The following is an 18,678-nucleotide window of genomic DNA, read 5'->3' as shown; positions in this document are numbered from 1 at the left end:
CAAGATTGAGGGCTTAGTTTGTTTGCTGGTTATCAATTTTCGGTTTGGGTTGATAAGGTGATTGAATTTTCGAGATTGAGAAGATTATTGTTGCGTTTTTGACGAAAACGAGTTATTTCCAATAAGAGGTTTCATTTTGATATACACTGCGCAAAAAAATTAACGCACATTATGGAAATCTCAAATTTATTCTACAACTGAAGGTGTTCTCAATGATAACTATTCTTATCAGAATTATGGATGCATATGTTATCCACTTTCAACGTTTTTCTTTAATACAGATGTTTTTTCCCAGCAGGAATAAAAAAAGATGAGATTATCAGATTTTGAATGTATTGGCTCCATTCTGAAATCAGTTGTTTTCGATCAATTCTAGTGATCAAAAGTTTTTCTTTCGTTTGATTTTCTACACTCGATCGCGTTTGGATTTTGCGAAAGAGCATATCCATTGGGAAGAGGCTGATTGCGAAAGAGTTCTCTTCACAGATGAGTTTAGATTCTACCTCTACCATTGTGATCGACGTTCCCTTGTTTTCCGTCGTCCACATGAAAGATATGCTCAGAGCACTCTTTCCCAATCAGCCTCTTCCCAATGGATATGCTCTCTCGCAAAATCCAAACGCGCCCTTCGATGGGCTGGGGTAAGAGCTGGGCCTCTTGCCGCGACACGAGGCCTTAAATCATATTCTCTGAGGCGATTTCTAATTGTCTTAGTGCTAATTTGCACCCCATGAGTTTGCTCAAGCTGATTTTGAAGGAGGCGAGCGGTTGCAAACCGTTGTCTCAACGAAGAAACTCTCAAGTAACGTTCTTGAATGGCAGTGGTCTACCCTGTCCTGGTCTTCGGACATTCATACCTGTGTCCCTGAATCGCTGCAACATTCTGGACACACTTGTATGAGAAACTCCAAACCTTTCTGCAATTCTTGTGTTTGTCCACCCTTCTTCTCGCAAAACTACCGCTTGGGCACATTCTTCTTGGGTCAAATTGCGTATTTCGCGTTGCATAGCGATCGAGTGTAGAAAATAAAACGAAAGAAAAACTATTAATCACTAGAATTGATCGAGAACAACTGATTTCAGAATGGAGCCAATACATTCAAAATCTGAGAATCTCATATTTTTTTATTCCTGCTGGGAAAAATATCTGTATTGAAGAAAAACGTTGAAAGTGGATAATATATGCATGCATAACTCTGATAAAAATAATTATCATTGAGAACACCTTCAGTTGTAGAATAAATTTGAGATTTCCATAATGTGCCTTAATTCTTTTGAGCAGTGTATTTCGAACCACTAAAAGGTGTTTATAACTCTTTCTAGCAAGTGTATTACAGTCTTGTACAAGTTGTTTCTTGATCTAGTAGATGTCTTGGTTTGAAGGCACATTTTTTTCAGGTGCTTTCAAACCAACCAGACCAAAATGATCTATATGTAGTTGTATATATTTTTTAACCATGCTAGATAGTTGTCGATCTATGTTGTCTTGGTTTGAAGGCACATTTTTTTCAGGTGCTTTCAAACCAACCAGACCAAAATGATCTATATGTAGTTGTATATATTTTTTAACCATGCTAGATAGTTGTCGATCTATGTTGCACTCATAGATCCTCCCATTTCCTCTTCAATACTTGTACCCTCGAAACCCACGCTCAAGTCATTGTACTTCCTTCAGCTGTCATTAATAAGTCAACGGTTTCGCCCCGCTTAGTACCAAACCGAATTTCAATTATACCTTTCTTCAATTTTTCAAAAGAAACAGTGGCATTAAGAGCACGTAGCCAATCATTAAAAACCCATAATAACCCAGCTAACGACCAACAAAAATCTATCGACCCTTGTTAGCCCAGAAGCCCTTATCGCATCGTGAAATTGACGGTTGTGAGAGAAAAAAAAAGCCACGTCCTAAAACGGCGTTCGTGTCCTCGTTACGACGACGGCATTGATTAAAAATGGAACTATAACGACGTATTATGAGAAATGTAAACAAACGGCCGGGGGGCAATAATGAGACATGCAAAAACTCGTAGCTCGATAAATAATTGGTGCAATAATGACAATTTGTTACAGTCTGAAGGGCACAATTACGGTTTCTTGTCGATGCCGTCGAACAATAGCTGGAAATCGGTGAGATGAGAAAAAGTGCAGGATGTCGTTGGACACGATTTGTTAAGAGGATTAATCTAACCCGAACGACCTGCGTGGTCTTAGAGTTTTTTGTGGCTCGAGGCTTCTTGTGGGGTATTTTCTCAATGAAATCAGGATCAGGTTCAGAGAGGAATTGGATCAAGTTATGGTTAAGATGTCGGTGATTTGAATCTAGTTAGGTTACTATACGCTCTATTAGTGTGACGTCACACGACGCCATTTTTGGTTCTCCTGTCAGTGTTCGGAATCCAAACAAATAAATTGTCATTCAAATTAGTACGGTGTCGTTGAAGGAATTGGCTTATTTTCATAAATAAGAGTATTTGAGGAACGATTTCAGTATTGATTGATAGACAGAAGGAACGAGGTTAATACCAGTAAGTTTGAATCCTGTATCATTCCCCAGATTTTGTAAAAAGCCGTGTTTATTAGTTGAACTTCAAGTTCGAACTTACTGGCATTAATCTCGTGCCTTTTGTCTATCAATTAATAGTAAAATCGTTCCTCAAGTAATCTTATCTATCAAAATAAGCCAATTTCTTCAACGACACCGTACTAATTTGAATGACAATTTATTTGTTTGGATTCCGAACACTGACAGGAGAACTAAAATGGCAGTGTGTGACGTCATCACTAATAGAGCGTTTCACGTGATTCTACTAGAGAAATTTTTCATAATTCTCAGGGGACCTTTGCATCTCAATCCATAACTCAAATGAATGAAAAAATGTAGACATCAACTCTGTTTGCCATTTTCGTGTAGCTCTTGTAGTTACCGAAATATCGAACTCAAGAAATTCAGTTCACTTTTTAGAACTTCTGAAATAATAAATTAATTTGACAAGTAATCTGATTTACGATGTGTGGAAATGAACCTTGTAGAGCAATATCAGAAAAGTGACATAGCGATACATTCTGACAATGAAATAGATAAGAAGAACTAGATCTGTTTAGTCTGGATTCCTGGTCACTCAGGAATTAAGGGGATATAAAAATCTAACAGAGTTGCCAGAATAGGAGCACAAACTCCTTTCATTGGCCCAGAGTCTTCTGTGGTATAGGTGGATGTACCTACAAGAAAGAGTTTCAGGAGAAAGAAAAAACTGTAAGAGAAAAACTCTGGTGGAATCTTCCTGGGTTGGATCATTACATTAATGGAAGATGTAAGAAGTATCTAGATCTTAGCAAGAATATGCTACACCTCCTCACTAGATTCCTAATAGAGTATTGTCGCTTCTGGAAGCTCTTCATGAGAATGAGTCTAGCAAAAAAAAAACGAGTGCAGATTCTGTGGGAAGGAGGAAGAAATTCTGGATCACCCGGTGACGGAATGCCTCGCCATCGTTAGCCAACGCAGAAAATGCTTTGAATAAGAGACTTGTAGAAGCTAGCAAGTAACCTCCTTGAAGCCATCCAAGATACTGGAGTTCATTAGAACTTTGTATCTGTAGGGCGAGCTGTAGACTACAACGACTAATGGAAATAATAGCTGTAATGGGGGCAGAATAGATCGTGGTGCAATGAAACCCCCCATAAATCTGAATTTAATCTAAATCTAATGCAATTGGCATAATCTACAACAAAACTATAACAAAAAAAGTTTTTCAACCTAAGATTTCTTAAACCACTACCCTTGTTTCGAAATACCCAGGTATCAAATAAACTAAGCCTATGTTGCATTTCTCTGATTGAGCCTTAAGAAAAACAAAACACTCTATTTGATCATATTGATCCATTCTGTACATTCCTGTTATTTTCCTTACCATAAAAAACAAATAGTTAGACGAAATTATAACGTCCTTGTTTCCAAGAAAAAACGCTGTATAAAAAAAAATTGGTCACTACGCTCATAGCAATTCTAATTCTGTTTGTGTACTTCCCCCAATGCACGAATCTACGTGTTAGCCGCCACAGATAACATGATACACACGGTCTAATTTGTGCTGAACTAAATGGATCAAAGAATCGCATGACTTTCCAAGCTGTCTGACCTGTATTATTATGCAGATAAGGAAACAACAACAGCACTGCGTCAATTAGACGCGATCGTTGCCTTTTCCCTTGGCTCGAAACTGGAGCTCGGGAAATGCAACTGGGGAACGCCAAATTCGTTACGAATTTATCTGGTATTAATCTCTATTGTCTTTCTTTGCAGATCATGTCAGAGAGTTCGCCTGTGGCCAGCTGTACTACCGGACCTTCCATTTGGACGTCAAGAGGGATTCCTTATACGTTGGAGCAATGTAAGTTTTTGATCAGAATTTTAGGTTAGGAATGTTTAAATTGTTCAAGGATTTCTCATGACTCCGCTTTTGAGTGATTTCGCATTTGAAGTATGTAGATCGTAATCAGTAAATCCTCAAGGAGTACTTATTGTGACCCAGAGCACTAACAAGCTCCAAGAAAAAGTTGAATTCCAAGAAAATCTCAAAATTCCTGATTTATCCACAATTTCGATAGACTTGGCAACGTCGCAATTTTCTCATGTGGACAAAAAATTTTTTTTCTCTAATTCTGTGGTTATTCCGTTCATTCTTCCACATCTTGTAGAACAAAATCGTGCGAGAATATATCAGAAACGCACAGTTTTCATGGTTATATTTTATTATTCTATGTTGGTACTCCGAACTTTCTGCCACGGCTTTATCTGTCAATTCATCAATTTGCCTTAAATGAATCAGTTCTGCCAACTAACATCTTTCAATGCAAAAATCACTAAAATATATTTATGGAAATATTTCATTAATTTCAATGAAAATGCAATGAATTAGAGAAAATAATGTATAATACTCGTACAGAAGGCTCATTCTACCACTCGTTCATTCCAAAACTCGCCACTTCGTGGCTCGTTTTTGAATTTTGAACTCGTGGAAGAATATCAATGCCTTCTGCACTTGTATTATAAATAACTATTCCATTCCCGCAACTTCAACCCCATAACGGGGTGGGACAATTCCTTGATTTTTAGCAAATATGCTTTGCACCAAAGTACGCTGAATTCTGGTCTCAACTATAATAAATGAGAAGAAGCGAACAGAATCTCCGAATGCAAATCTACCTTCCTATCACTTCTGCCTTATTGAACATCTCCTCAGGCTCTTCCTATGCACTTACACATCGACAACTGTCCGACATCAGTTAACAGTATTAATAAAACAGCGACAGAAATCGAACATCTCGGTCTCTATATTCCTAGCCAACTTCCATCTTCGACAACCCAAACTCCGGACTGTCAAACAGCCGAAAGACAACCTGTAATTGCCCCTCGGACTTCCGCGTGCCGTTCAAACATTCAGCGCGAATTTCCGCAGAGACCCGGTGCATTTTTCATACGCTCAATAATTCCTAGAGGGCGCGCAGGCTGCGGCATCGGCCAGGGCCCGTAACCTGCGGGCGAGAAGTTCGCCGATGAAAATTTAAAGCGTCCTTCAGGACCGAGTCCGGGAAAAAATCCGGGAGTCTGTTCTAATTAAAGTTAGTTCGGAGGTTAACGCGAGAACCGCGGCGTTTTTCAACCGGGAGGATCGGCGGGGTCCTTTGGGACGTCGGGCCGTTATTCCTGCTCTATGAGAGATAATGGGGAAAAGTTTGGCGGGGAATGGGGAAAGCCCCTCTCGTCTGGCTAACCGGGATGTCTTCGGATCTGGCTGGAGTGGTGATTATCTTTATTTCGAGGGAGTATCGATTAGGTTGAGGTTAGATTTTGGGGAAGGTGAATTATTGATGCATTGATGCTAGAAGGGATTGGGAGATGACATAAAAGAATTGGTTCTTAACGATATATAGTGGCTATTTATTATTTTACATTTGGTAACATCTATTCATCTTAGATTTATATTGGCGCAGACTCTGCATTAAGTTTGAAAACCAAAGGCAGACTCGCCCAACTTAACCTTTGTCATTTGTTGCTGAGTTCATCATTTGTGCTTAAGAGTTTACCAAAGCTCGTTTCATTGTTTTTGAATTACCCTCAATCTGTCCGTTGGTTTTTTCATTGGTGCCATTGTCTCAAGGCCATATGTGGCCACTGGCAATCTAAAGGTGTCAAAAACTCGTTTTCTCAAATCGATTTCTGAGAAACAAAATGAAAAATAAGGAAATCCGACGAACAATAAAGTTGTAGATGATGTCTAGCGTGTTGAAGATCTGAAATGACAATAGGTAGGACACGTGGTGCGTAAGACTCTAACAAATGGAAGATTAAACTGACATACTGGTGACCCAGACAACAGTAATGTGGGAAAACCGCAGAGAAGAGACGATATCAAAGATCAGGTTGGCAATGAATGGAATTAAGTGGTACATAATAGAACAGAGTGGAAAAATCTGAAGCAGGCCTATGTCGAAAAGCGAATGAATAACGGCTGAAAAAGAATAAAAAGAAGAAGCTTACCAAAGCAAGAGAAAGCTTTATATTCCTTCTTGAATTTCTTCGAGTAAATTTATCAATTCGTAAACATCTTTAAACAGGAGACTGAACAAGAAAACACCTTGATCACCTTGACAACTCTAAAACTGTTCAGGGCCCAGATGAGTGCCTTGGGGTACCTCAGTTGATATGAAGAACCACCAAGATATAAAGTTACGATTTTAAAGCGAATAAGTAGAAATACGAATTGACTTCTAGAAGACGCCGGTTGGAAGTTCATTTCAACGTCCATCAGAGAGCTTTGTCATTTTACAAGGCCCCCCTTCGGTTCCCCAGGAGCCCGTTGCACCTGTCGGGTCACAAAGAAGCAAAGCTTTGGCCTCCGGACCGGCAAACGCAATTAGCGGTGTTGTCTTGCTTACCCAGGCGACGCGTGATCGGACTCGCCGATAGACTCCGGACCTCTCGACGGTGGCGTCGTATTTGCCACACGTCTCCCCCGCATTCCGGGCACATAGCATGTCGACCCTTTGAAGTCCGGGACGGGATTTGACAACGTTAACGATATTAAAATTGCGCCTCTCGGTGCAGAAAGAGGTTTCCGAGGGTGCGGCCAGGTGTTCATTAATTTTTTTTTCTGGCGGGTTGGAGGGTTGAGCGAAGAGGCTTCATCAACTTTCGTGTAGGTTATGTCATCTTGGATTTGGAAGAGTCAGGGGATGCTTTATTGATTGTGCATTGATCGGCGTTCGAAATTTATGAAAATAACACAGAATACAAAAAAGTGCCTTCAACATAAATTGAGATTGCAAAAAATGAGTATAAAATATAAAAATGAAAGAAATCAAAACAAGATATGAAAAAAGAAAAACAGCGAATACAAAAATTAGTATGTAAAAATTTAGAAACGAATCAATCAAATCAACAACATGAAAATATTTAATTTATATCAATACGTTAGGCTTGTTAACAACTTCTGTTCGAAATTTTCTTTAAAAAGCAAAATATCAGAATATGTAAAATATATTAAAGAACGATCTAACTTGTACTTGGGCGTAATGATAACGAATAATTCTATTTATAATAGAGAGATTCTTAAATTGTCTGTTCTCAGTAGAAAATAATTTCTGGAAAGATTTATCTCTTACCCACCTCAAAACCTTCAAATACAAATGTACTTCTGAATCCTAAGTACAAAATACAAAATCATTGGTGTAGTACTTGAATGCTTTGAATTTCATAGACTTTGCAAGATCTTCAACGCAGAGATTCTTAACATGATAGGAAAACCAAAAGACAACGTTAAAATTCATCGATCACATAATTAAAATGCATAGAAATGTTTCCTCCAGAACGTGCTACATCAAATGCAGAAAAGTAAGATGACTGGGAAGGAGTTGGAATTGGTTCAACGGGTAAACACCAAATTAATTCAAGAATATGTCAGAACTTTAGATAAGGAAGCAAACATATTTTTCTTTTGCCTAGCCCTCTCTTAGCTAACATATTCGTCAGATGTCTGGGCTTTCCTAAGCAATGACATTTTCTACTGCCTAGACCTCTCTTGCTGTTGATTTTGTAGTACAGTCTCTATTCCCCAGATTTTTCTTGGTCTTTTTAGCTGTTGTAGTTTAAAACGGACTGGTTGGTATATTGTGAATGTTTTTTTTTTAATAATGGAGTAGCTGTTGCACACTATTAGAATTAACGCTCATCTTGGCAAAGGGTCTTTTCACTAATGTCAACACATGCCCATCTGCCTTATAATAGTTTTAACATTGTCCTGGGTCAGTTTAGTGAGGCATTCACAGGCGAAATCGACTCTTTTTGCTTTGTCGAGCATTCAAGCGTCAACTTTTATTTTTGCATCTCCTAAAATTGTGCTCCTCCATTTAATGAAATGTTAACTCATACAAAGTGGCAGCAGAAAATATCACAACATCTCTAAAATCTTCTCTGCGGTACGTGTCGCCTAATTGCAGACTCCCAACAATATTTCCCCGCGAATTTTCCAATAACACCCCCATTAAAATCAATTATTTCCCCCACTGCGATTTCAGGCTTCATCGGCCTGGCACCGATTGAGAAATATCGAATGAGCGCGGACACGCAACACCGACCCCTTTCATCGACGCGCCACTGCACTTTCGACGTGCACCGGACCGACGCTGGCCGTCGAAACTTTTCCACGGGTTTCCGGCTCGCCGGCGACGCACAAAAAGGCCGAATTAGGCCCGGGCAGTGGCTCGGTGAGGAAAAACGCAAGTGCGAAGGTTTTCCCTCGGGCCGGTTTCCTTTGTGGTCTGTCGAAAACGTTGTTGGGATGCAGGAGCGGAAAACGAGGGTGGGTCGCTTTTCATTAGCCCTGCTACTGCGATTCGCACTTTTCCGAAGGGTAGGAAAGCCTCGAGAGAATGTAAGCATTTGTTGTGATGCGTGGGATCGTTGTCTTAAGGAAGGCTGATTACTGCCTGAGGTGGTAGTGACCAAAGAAAAAAAGCCTGTTAGAAGGTGCTGTAGGCGTAGCACATCACTGTGCATCTAGTTTTTTCTTGTGGCCGAAGGGGTGATGCTACAGAGAAAAAAAACCTTATGGTTTAGTATTTTCATCAAAGAGTTTTTCATCATACAACTTTTTGCGTCCACTGTTGGACATAGATCCCTCCAATTCCATTTTATTTCCCTGTGTTTTGTGCTGTCTGAATCCAGGTATTGGACATTCTTTTGATGTCGTCCATCCAGCGTGTAGGTGGTCTTCCTCTACTTTTATATGCTCGCGGTCTCCATTCACTTTTTCCTTTTATTGGTAAATATGGAATCAGCTCTTGAAATGGAATTCATCAAATATTTTTCCAGAAATATAGTAGATTATTCTGGCTAATAACGAAATTATTTTCAAAGGGATTTCACATATATAATTCAGCAATTTTGCTCATACAGACATTGAAGATTGACGCACACTTAGTCTACGCATCACGAAAGAAGATTCTACTAGTCTCCTAAGAGCTCAAGCCTATCTGGCATGGATCAAATATGCAATCTTTTTTTGCCTTTTCCTCAATCATTTTTGTTAGGTATCAGCTGGCAAAATCAATACTTTTGCTCTTCTAGTAGTTTTTTCTCTCAGAACTGCAATTTTTGAATAGAACTTTTCCTGAGCGGCACATTTGCACATAGAGGTACTATACCCTGACCAGCAAGCTCAATTTATAGATATCGTCATTAGATGCCTGAAAAATTAAAAGAGATGCAGAGAATATCACAAGGTAGGAAACACTAGTGGTGTTGTCAAATGTGAGTGTTAGGTTGTATAATCTTCTCGATTATTACAATGCTCTAGAGAAGGTTCACGGCTTGGCTTGATATTGAAGCTACTTCGGTCAATCTAGACTGAATCATTTCGAACAGGCCTACATGTTCTCCCCATTCTTCAAAGCGATGTTGGAAAGAGGATGGTCCAAATGACTACATCATAGTCTTTCTTGATTTAGCTGATGTAATTTCATCTATGTTCCTCGCATTAGATATCTACACTATCCAGATATATTGTTGGTAGTACTGTTTACTCGATTCTCAACGCGACACGTGACCCTATTGTCACATAGTTGAAATGTAGCTTTGCTTCTAGAATTTCCTCTTAGCAACCTTCCCCGAAATGTGCTTAAACTTCAACGCTCCATGGGATCCAAACCACACACACACACCACAGCCTCCTAATGCATGTTTACGACGCCCATTCGTCACCGACCCCCCAGTGACTCACGTGGGAACGCGCCTTTAACGACCGACCGCACCGCTTGACCATCACCCAACTGGGCCAGATGTAAAATTCCGGACGACGCGCGATATTCAATTAGGCGCAGTTTGCACTGCAGCCGACGTTGCCTTGAAGGGTCATTACTACATGCGAATGTAATCAGGATATCTGGCGTTAATCCAAGGCATGCTCCGATGCCGCCGGACCGCATTAAATTAGATCCAGTTACGTCATTATCCTGGTCGGCCTGTTCCAGATTAGCAAGAGCCGCCATATCGATATCATCTTCGTTTATCTTTAATTAGGAACGGGAGGATGTTGACGATTATGTATACCGTGATTTGGCCGGATATGTGTGAGGGATTGGCCAGGTTGTTGTTCGTTTCCGGTTGGACTGAGATCGATCCTGAGGCTATCATATCTAAGTAAATAGTAGTGTTGATAAACATAGAAACTGGCATGTATGCTAGCCTCAGAGTATTAAACATGGATAGAGAGAGCATATGTCATTTTCGGTAAGCAAATTTTGTCCCCAACATGAACTGTCAAATTTGACATGAAGCGCGCGGAGATGGAAATATATCAGTGATACGATATTTCACTTAATTCGCGAGTTTCTCCACAAAGAACGCACTTCTTTTGTCCCATAGTGAATCAACGTTTCATATCAACTCAAAAGATATCGAAATGAATACCTGAATATATCAGAAATTCAGAAAACAAACTTCAAGCGCGCCAAATGACGTGAAACAACAGATGACACTAGGAGAGCAAAAGTTGCCAAACCTTGGATTTCAGCAGGTAGATACAGAAAATAATAAATATTCTGCTTATTATAAATTCGACAATTTGGACAAATATCGGATTCCAAATATTCAAATTTGCATATTTAATCTGGAATCACTGAAATAAATATATTTCATTCAATATAATATACATTCATAATGATACAGTAAAATTGTGGATTTGAAAATATACCACAATCTGACAACGTAATCTAACCATGTTGGGGTACAGTTAAAAATTGCGTATACTCTCTCTGTCAATGTTTATCACTCTATGGTTCAGGCTTTAGCAGCCATATTTCAATCTGCTTTGATCCATCTTATAGAGAAAGAATAGTTGTTCACATGAGAAAATTGCGACGTTGCCAACTCTATCGAAATTGTCGAAGAATTAGGAATTTTGAGATTTTCTTGGGATTCGACATTTTCTTGGAGCTTATTTGTGCTCTGGGTCACAATAAGTGCTCCTCAAGGATATACCTATTATGATCCACATACTTTGAATCTCGTTTGAATGCGAAACCACTCCCTCTATCAATCTTCATTACTCTGTGGTGCAAACAGAAGAACGAATAATAAATCCATCTGTTCATCGTTCAGACAAAGTATACACAAAGCCGGAAACTAGCGTCGAAATAAAATATATTAATCAAAATAAATTAATATAATTTACTGAATCAATTTTGATGTATTGTATATAACTCAGGAATTCCACGAATATCCGAATGTACTCTCTGATATTCCTGCAGAAAACTCCTGCGGCGCTGTTTCAATTTGACCGGACGCTTCCATACCCCCTCCATGGCAGCTCCGGCGACGCGTCCTTTATGCATAATAATCATCATTCCCGGGCAATACCACGTGGTCAGCGCTATCCGGAATTTATTAAAGCCACACAATCCCAAAACCGAATCCCGTCGCCTGCTCGATCCCATAGCCAACCGGCCACTCCATTATTATTGCCCGCTCGGAATTTATATTTTCTCCCAGGGCGCATCCATTATCTGCAACTGGCCCCCCCTCCCCGCCGCTGGTCGCCCTCTTGGATGCACATATCCGATCCGAAATTAATTACTTGCGAATTCCGAGCATACACCTGCACTACCGCGCTATTCGTCCTGCCATCTCGGTAATTTCGATTATGCAGCAGGACCCTGCCGTCTGACCCCCCTAGCTCAGCAGGAAATTCGCAGGATGAAAAATTGTGGGGTCCGGGATTTTTTGATATACGTGGCAACGTTGCAGTTTTCGAATGGAGGCTGTAAGAAAGAAGAAGTAGGTTTGAAAAACGGTGTCGTGTTTGCAGGAAATTCAAAATAGTCCATTTTCCGCAGGAAATGATGATATGTCAATCAGTTTTTTCACAGTATCGCCTGACGCAAAAAGAGAAGAATCTTTCTGAAGAAAAGAAATGTTAGCATAACGTTGGAGTACTATTGAAGGTGAATATGTTGACGAATTGAGTCGACTATTCAAGAAAAACTGTGTTTTTATTTACTTGTTAGGGCCGGGACTTATTGAGCCAAAAGGAAATATACTATCTGGATCTGCATGATGTTTTCGCAAAATTTGACGGCACAATTGAATTTCGTTTAGGTGAATAATTATGCGAGTAATATTTTCGCACGTAAACAATTGCCATTGTTGCCATGTAATGCAACATCGAAGATTTCTTAACAGATTTGACAAACTTGATTTTGTCAGAAACGTACCCATTTGGATAAAAACAGCCATATTTTTTTTTTAATAACAAATGACTTGTGTGATACCTTTTTGAAATCACTATAAAATAGACAATTTATTGGTGTAATGTGCAGCAGTAGCTCGGTACATTTTGGTTCCACTACAATGGGCTAAACTTCATGAACAAAATAATCCTCTACCAAAATTTCCAATAAAAATATTTCTCATAGCCCCCCTTTAAAATGTTCGGAGTATGTTTTTAATGTAAACGTTGAAATCATTCCTCAGCAATATTTTACTGAAAAAATTAAACAAAAAGGTGTGAAATTGTAGCAACCGTAAGGAGGAAACTATTGAAAGGGGCAAAAATTCATTATTTTCCAAAAAACAAAATATCTCGAAAACAGTAAGACTTTTATAATGAAAATTTTGTCATAGCAGGTGGGTTATCCTTTGATCTACATACATTCTTCCCCGGTTTGACGTGGTCTTGACGGGACACCCTGTATAATATCCAATTACCATATTTCTGTTATTATATTTTTGCGAAATAATGGAAACCAACAAACATCCGCTCAAAATTCAGCCACGTTTTTGCTCTATGATCGAAAAATGGAAAAATTATATTGTGCAAGCACTTTTCATATTTATTATCTCCGCTGGAATCGAATCAAATCAATGCATATAATTTACGAGCCAATAGAAAGCCTTTTAATTTCAACAGGATCGCTAAAAACTAACAAATCCAATCATATTTAAATCCGATATTTCACTCTGTGAAAAAAATTAAATCACCGCACTATATTTTTTGCCGAATCGTACCTACATCAAAAACCCATCCGACTGACAAAATCTAAAACTGATAAAAAATTCATGGTGAATATCCAAAGTATATTGATGAATTATTTCACGGGCGCATTCTATGCATCGGATCCGATGGAATTCAATGATTGGTCGAAATCGATGGTTGCAAAAACCAACGTTAATGTGATTTTCCGATATCTCGCAAACTATTTCGGATAACTGCTTCGGAAAATTGAAAATTTCTGTTGAGCCCTTCCGATCCGGTTATGGGAAAAATCGTCATGTGACGTTATTGATTTTCTCGTCTGTCCAAAGCTCTATTCGTCAAAATGGAATCCCGTTTTCCATTGGGACCGGTCTAATCATTGTTTAATCGATGTTTAATGATGATGGAGGATTTTCCATAGACACAAATTAAGAGATGATTACCCGACTCATAAAATGAAGTTCGATTCTTCTCTATTTACAATGTTGTTGTACCTATAATAATCTTTTCGATTCGTGCATATCTAGCTTAGCTAATTGCGTTTGAGTTGTCATGAGTTCATATACTTTGATCGGGAAGTTTTTCGGTATTTTGTAGGAAGTTCTGTTCAATATGTTTATATATTAATAATGCATCTATCGAATGATATTTGTGTGCTTCAGAATTTTTCAGAGCATTTGAAATCTGTCTGCCCTTTGAAAATTGAAAAAAAATAAAAGTTCCTTCATGGGAATATTGTATCATTTTATTGATTGATTTGACTATGAAGTTCACGAAAATGCTTGCAGTTGGGTGATCAGTACATTATTTCAGAAATTAGAGGTAAAAGTCTGAAATTTTCGAAAAAAAGTGGATAATATCCCCGAGGCTGCAACTTCTCCGGGGCGTAAGTTACGCCCTTGAAACCTCAGTATGTCTTCGCAACTTGATGTTTGAAAAACGTTTTCATTTCAGCGTTTCTGTGACGAATAATTCAGGGAATATAACGATTTTTCGATGCAACTCAATTTTTTTCTAAATTTCGAGTTCAAATTTCCTCAAAACCGTGAGCTCTACGAAGAATCGGTGAGCTGTGCCAGAAATGAAGATCTCTGATAAGTCGAATTTCGATCTCACCTGAAAAATTTTTTGTCGAAAAATTGGCGTGAAATTTTCCATATCTAACCCTTAGAAAATTGAAAGAAATTGAAAGTTCCTTCATGGGAATATTGTATCATTTTATTGATTGATTTGACTATGAAGATCATCAAAATGCTTGCAGTTGGGTGATCAGTACATTATTTCAGAAATTAGAGGTAAAAATCTGAAATTTTCGAGAAGAAAATTGATAATAATCCCGAGGCTGCAACTTCTTATGAACGTTAGCTACGCCCTTGAAACCTCAGTATGTCTTAGATGGCAACTTGATGTTTGAAAACGTTTTTATTTGAGGGGTCTGTGACGAATAGTTCAGGTGATATAACGATTTTTCGAGGCAAATTCAATTTTTTCCCAAATTTCGAGTTCAAATTTCCTCAAAACCGTGAGCTCTACGGAGAATCGGTGAGCGGTGCCAGAATTGACGATCTCTGATTAGCCAAATTTTGCCTGAAAATTTTTGTCGAAAAATTTTTGTAATCCTTTTTACCTAACCCTCAGAAAATTGAAAAAAAATAAAAGTTCCTTCATAGGAATATTGTATCATTTTATTGATTGATTCGACTATGAAGATCACGAAAATGCTTGCAGTAGGGCGATTAGTTCATAAAAATCTGAAATTTTCGAGAAGAAAAATGGATAATATTTCCGAAGCTGCAACTTCTCCTGGACGTAAGCTACGCTCTTGAAACCTCACTATGTTTTAGATCGGAACTTGATGTTTGAAAAACGTTCTTATCTAAGGGGACTGTGACGAATAATTCAAGACGTTGCCAGATTTACTCGTATGAAATATCTATCGAATGTCCAATTTTTATCGTATTTTGAAAGAGGAGAGATATAGTTAGCACCACCCTGCAGACTCATCCTCTTGCGACAAGATGCTATCGCGTCTAAGACGATCCGTCTCCTCTAGATCGCATCGGAAAACTTGATTTTATTACAAACAACGGAGACAGCCTCCCCTCTACGCGAGATTTTCTCATTTCCTACGTCTTGACATAAATCTTGATAAAGCCCCCTTCCCAGTAAAAATCAATGCGGGGTATGAATATCAAACGGTGTTTTATCAGATGGAGGGGAGGCTTAGGCGGTGTCTAGCACCCCGTTCGCTCTCTCCTGATACCTTATTATACCGACGTATTAAATATTTACCTTCTTGTAACTACCTGGGAGGCTTAAGGTTAACACGTTTTGTTTTCGTTTACTCGCCGGGGGAGATGGGTTTTTACCCCTAGCCCCCGGAATTTTATGGCGTGGGGGGCTCGCCTCGCATCAGATAATAATGAACCGGAGAGGAGGAAATTGGTTTTGGAGGAACAGAAGGGGTGAACGCGGGAATTTCATGGTATCAAGCTTGTACGATAGAACAAGACGATATCCTAGGTGCGGAGGCTTGATGTAATACCTTCTGATGGTGAAAAGCTTGTTGTGGACAATTTGAGACTGATTCGCGAAGGATTAAAGGTAACTTCACACTTTGCGGTTAGCCGCTTTGCGGTCAGCGGTTCAGTTACGGCTAGCCGCAAGTGCAACTTCGTTCTGCATATATAGGGTGTTTTTTTCGAGGTATATAACTTTAAGTTGGCATTACTGTTCAAAATGGCTACAGATTTAACAGCTGCCGAGTGATTTATTCTCAGTTTGGTTTGGCAATTCATCATGAATAAACTCACGCCTGAACAACGCTTGCAAATAGTGCAATTTCATTTCGAAAATTATGGTGCTGTGCGGAATACGTATCGCGCACTACGTCCATTAGCGATGAAGCGCACTTCTGCCGCATTTGGAGTGAAGCTAATACTCAAGTATATGTCGAAACACAGTTACATCCAGAAAAACTGACTGTTTGGTGCGCTTTATGGCCTGGTGGAATCATTGGTCCGTACTTCTTCAAAAACGATGATGGCCAGAACGTTACAGTCAATGGTGATCGGTATAGAGCCATGATTACCAACTTTTTCATTCCTGAATTGAACAACCATGATGTCCAGGAGCTTTGGTTCCAACAAGACGGCGCAACATGTCACACGGCTCGTACCACGATCGATTTATTGAAAGACACGTTTGGTGACCGCCTAATTTCACGTTTTGGACCTGTGAATTGGCCTCCAAGATCTTGTGAATTAACACCGCTAGATTACTTTCTGTAGGGCTATGTAAAGTCATTGGTCTATACGGATAAGCCGCAAATCCTAGACCATTTGGAAGACAACATTCGCCGTGTTATTGCCAATATACGGCCACAAATGTTGGAAAAAGTCATCGAAAATTGGACGTCCAGATTGGACTACATCCGAGCCAGCCGTGGCGGTCATATGCCAGAAATCATATTTAAAATGTAATGCCACAAGATTATCTTGCGGATAAATAAAATTCATGTCAATCGAATAATCCATCGTTGTTTTATTGCAATTTAAAGTTCTATAGCTCTCTTTAGTACCTTTAAGTCGACTTGAGTGAGCTCAGGAAGATTTCAGAAATGAGATAATTTTCCCGAAAAAAAGAAGGTGGTGTAAATTTTCAGTATGAAAAGAATCATCGCACGCAACTCAATAATTTTGGCAAGATACACACGTCGTACAACATCTTAAGTAGATGAAGTAGACACTATCACCTTCGAAAGGCGAATTTTGAACGACCCATCCCGACCTTGGAATCTGGGAATGTTCCAAAAATCCAACATACCCCACCACCCATAAAGAAGAGTTAATATCTTGTTTGGCAGTGCACATATCCCGCTTTATGGTTTCTCGTAAAACCGGAGAGGTCCCCGAGACGTTATAAAAAAATTATTATATAATAAACCCTTTCTATATGAGAAAAAATTTTAATATTAACGAATGAAGTGGCGAGGTCGTAGGCAAGCCCGGGCGAAAGTCCAACGGTTGTTTCGAGACACTGGGGGTTATTAAAGAACGATTTAGGTCTCTCCCCCACTCGATATTGCCGTAATAAAATCAAAAATTCATCGTGAAGAATGTGCATCCGTAAAAGTGAATGTGGATTTCGACGCCTCTGGGCGAATTATGGCCTTAGGATTGTCGTATGGTTTCGCCAGATATGAATAATAAAAGTACTGCGCTCTAGGGGGGCCTAAGAGCAGTTTCCGCACAGATCTTGTTGGATTTTTGGGAAGTGTCTCTTTGGAAATCTCATTCAATGCCTTCGTCGTTTGATGATGATGATGATATTGTGCAGTGTGTGCCTCCTGGATTTTTGGAGAACTTGATTAGCTCTTCGAAAGGGGATTTTTTGTCACTTGAGTTTGACCCCTAAGTCATGAAGGTTAGTTCTTGGAAAAGGAGAATCCGCAAGGTTCTGTTATTGTTTCAGGGTTATTGTACCCAATTTCATATATGAACATCTACTTTGGAACTTTATCAACTGTTGAACTGTGGAATTCAGAAAGGGAGTTTGGTTATACAGGATGTTCCTAAATTGGAGGCATAAAAGAAAATAACAGATCATTTTAAGAAGAAAATGTACTATGAATATGTTCCCGCAAAAGCTTTGTTTAAAAGAAACAGGATGTTAAAGTTTGCCCTTTACCTGGCCTGCCTAGAAGTTTCCTTTTTATGCTGATCAGTTGTGGACATTTGCACACCTTGTGTTCAGCTGTTTCAAGGTCCATTTTTCAGAGTCTGTATATCCTGGACCAAAGGGATTCAGTCACCAATAAATGGAAACTCAGATCGTGGAAGCGTTGGACAGAGGAAGTTTTTTCTTGAGAATGTTTTGGTTTATCCTCCAATGGCAATTCTTATTCTAGCGCTCCTATTATTGAGATTCTGCTCCGTAGTGCTTATTGCTATTTTCCAAACTAAAGAAACCTCTTTCGATCATTCTGGCAGCGAATCTAAAAAATATCAAACTATAATATTCTGATCAAAACAACATGATATAGCAGATATGGAACCATAGATATTTTTAGTTGTGGTCATCGCCATCTGATCCAATTCTGAAAGGGTCTCGCGTGATGAAAACAGATTATAAATTTAGCCGTTTG

The 18,678-nt window shown here is 39.1% G+C and overlaps 1 protein-coding gene across 2 annotated transcripts in view; it reads left to right on the top strand.

Moving 5' to 3' along the window:
* LOC123676982 (semaphorin-2A) overlaps nucleotides 1-18,678 on the top strand; it is a 605,612-nt gene that overhangs the window by 447,562 nt on the left and 139,372 nt on the right. For both annotated transcript variants that reach the window (XM_045613352.1, XM_045613351.1), the window contains one exon: nucleotides 4,304-4,391. In XM_045613352.1, the coding sequence (XP_045469308.1) occupies nucleotides 4,304-4,391 (88 nt within the window). The remainder of the gene's footprint in view (nucleotides 1-4,303; nucleotides 4,392-18,678) is intronic.

Source organism: Harmonia axyridis, chromosome 3 (genome assembly GCF_914767665.1).
Source record: "Harmonia axyridis chromosome 3, icHarAxyr1.1, whole genome shotgun sequence".
NCBI lineage: Eukaryota > Metazoa > Arthropoda > Insecta > Coleoptera > Coccinellidae > Harmonia > Harmonia axyridis.
Note: the sequence above shows the minus strand (reverse complement) of the source record. Positions and strands in the feature narration are given on the sequence as shown.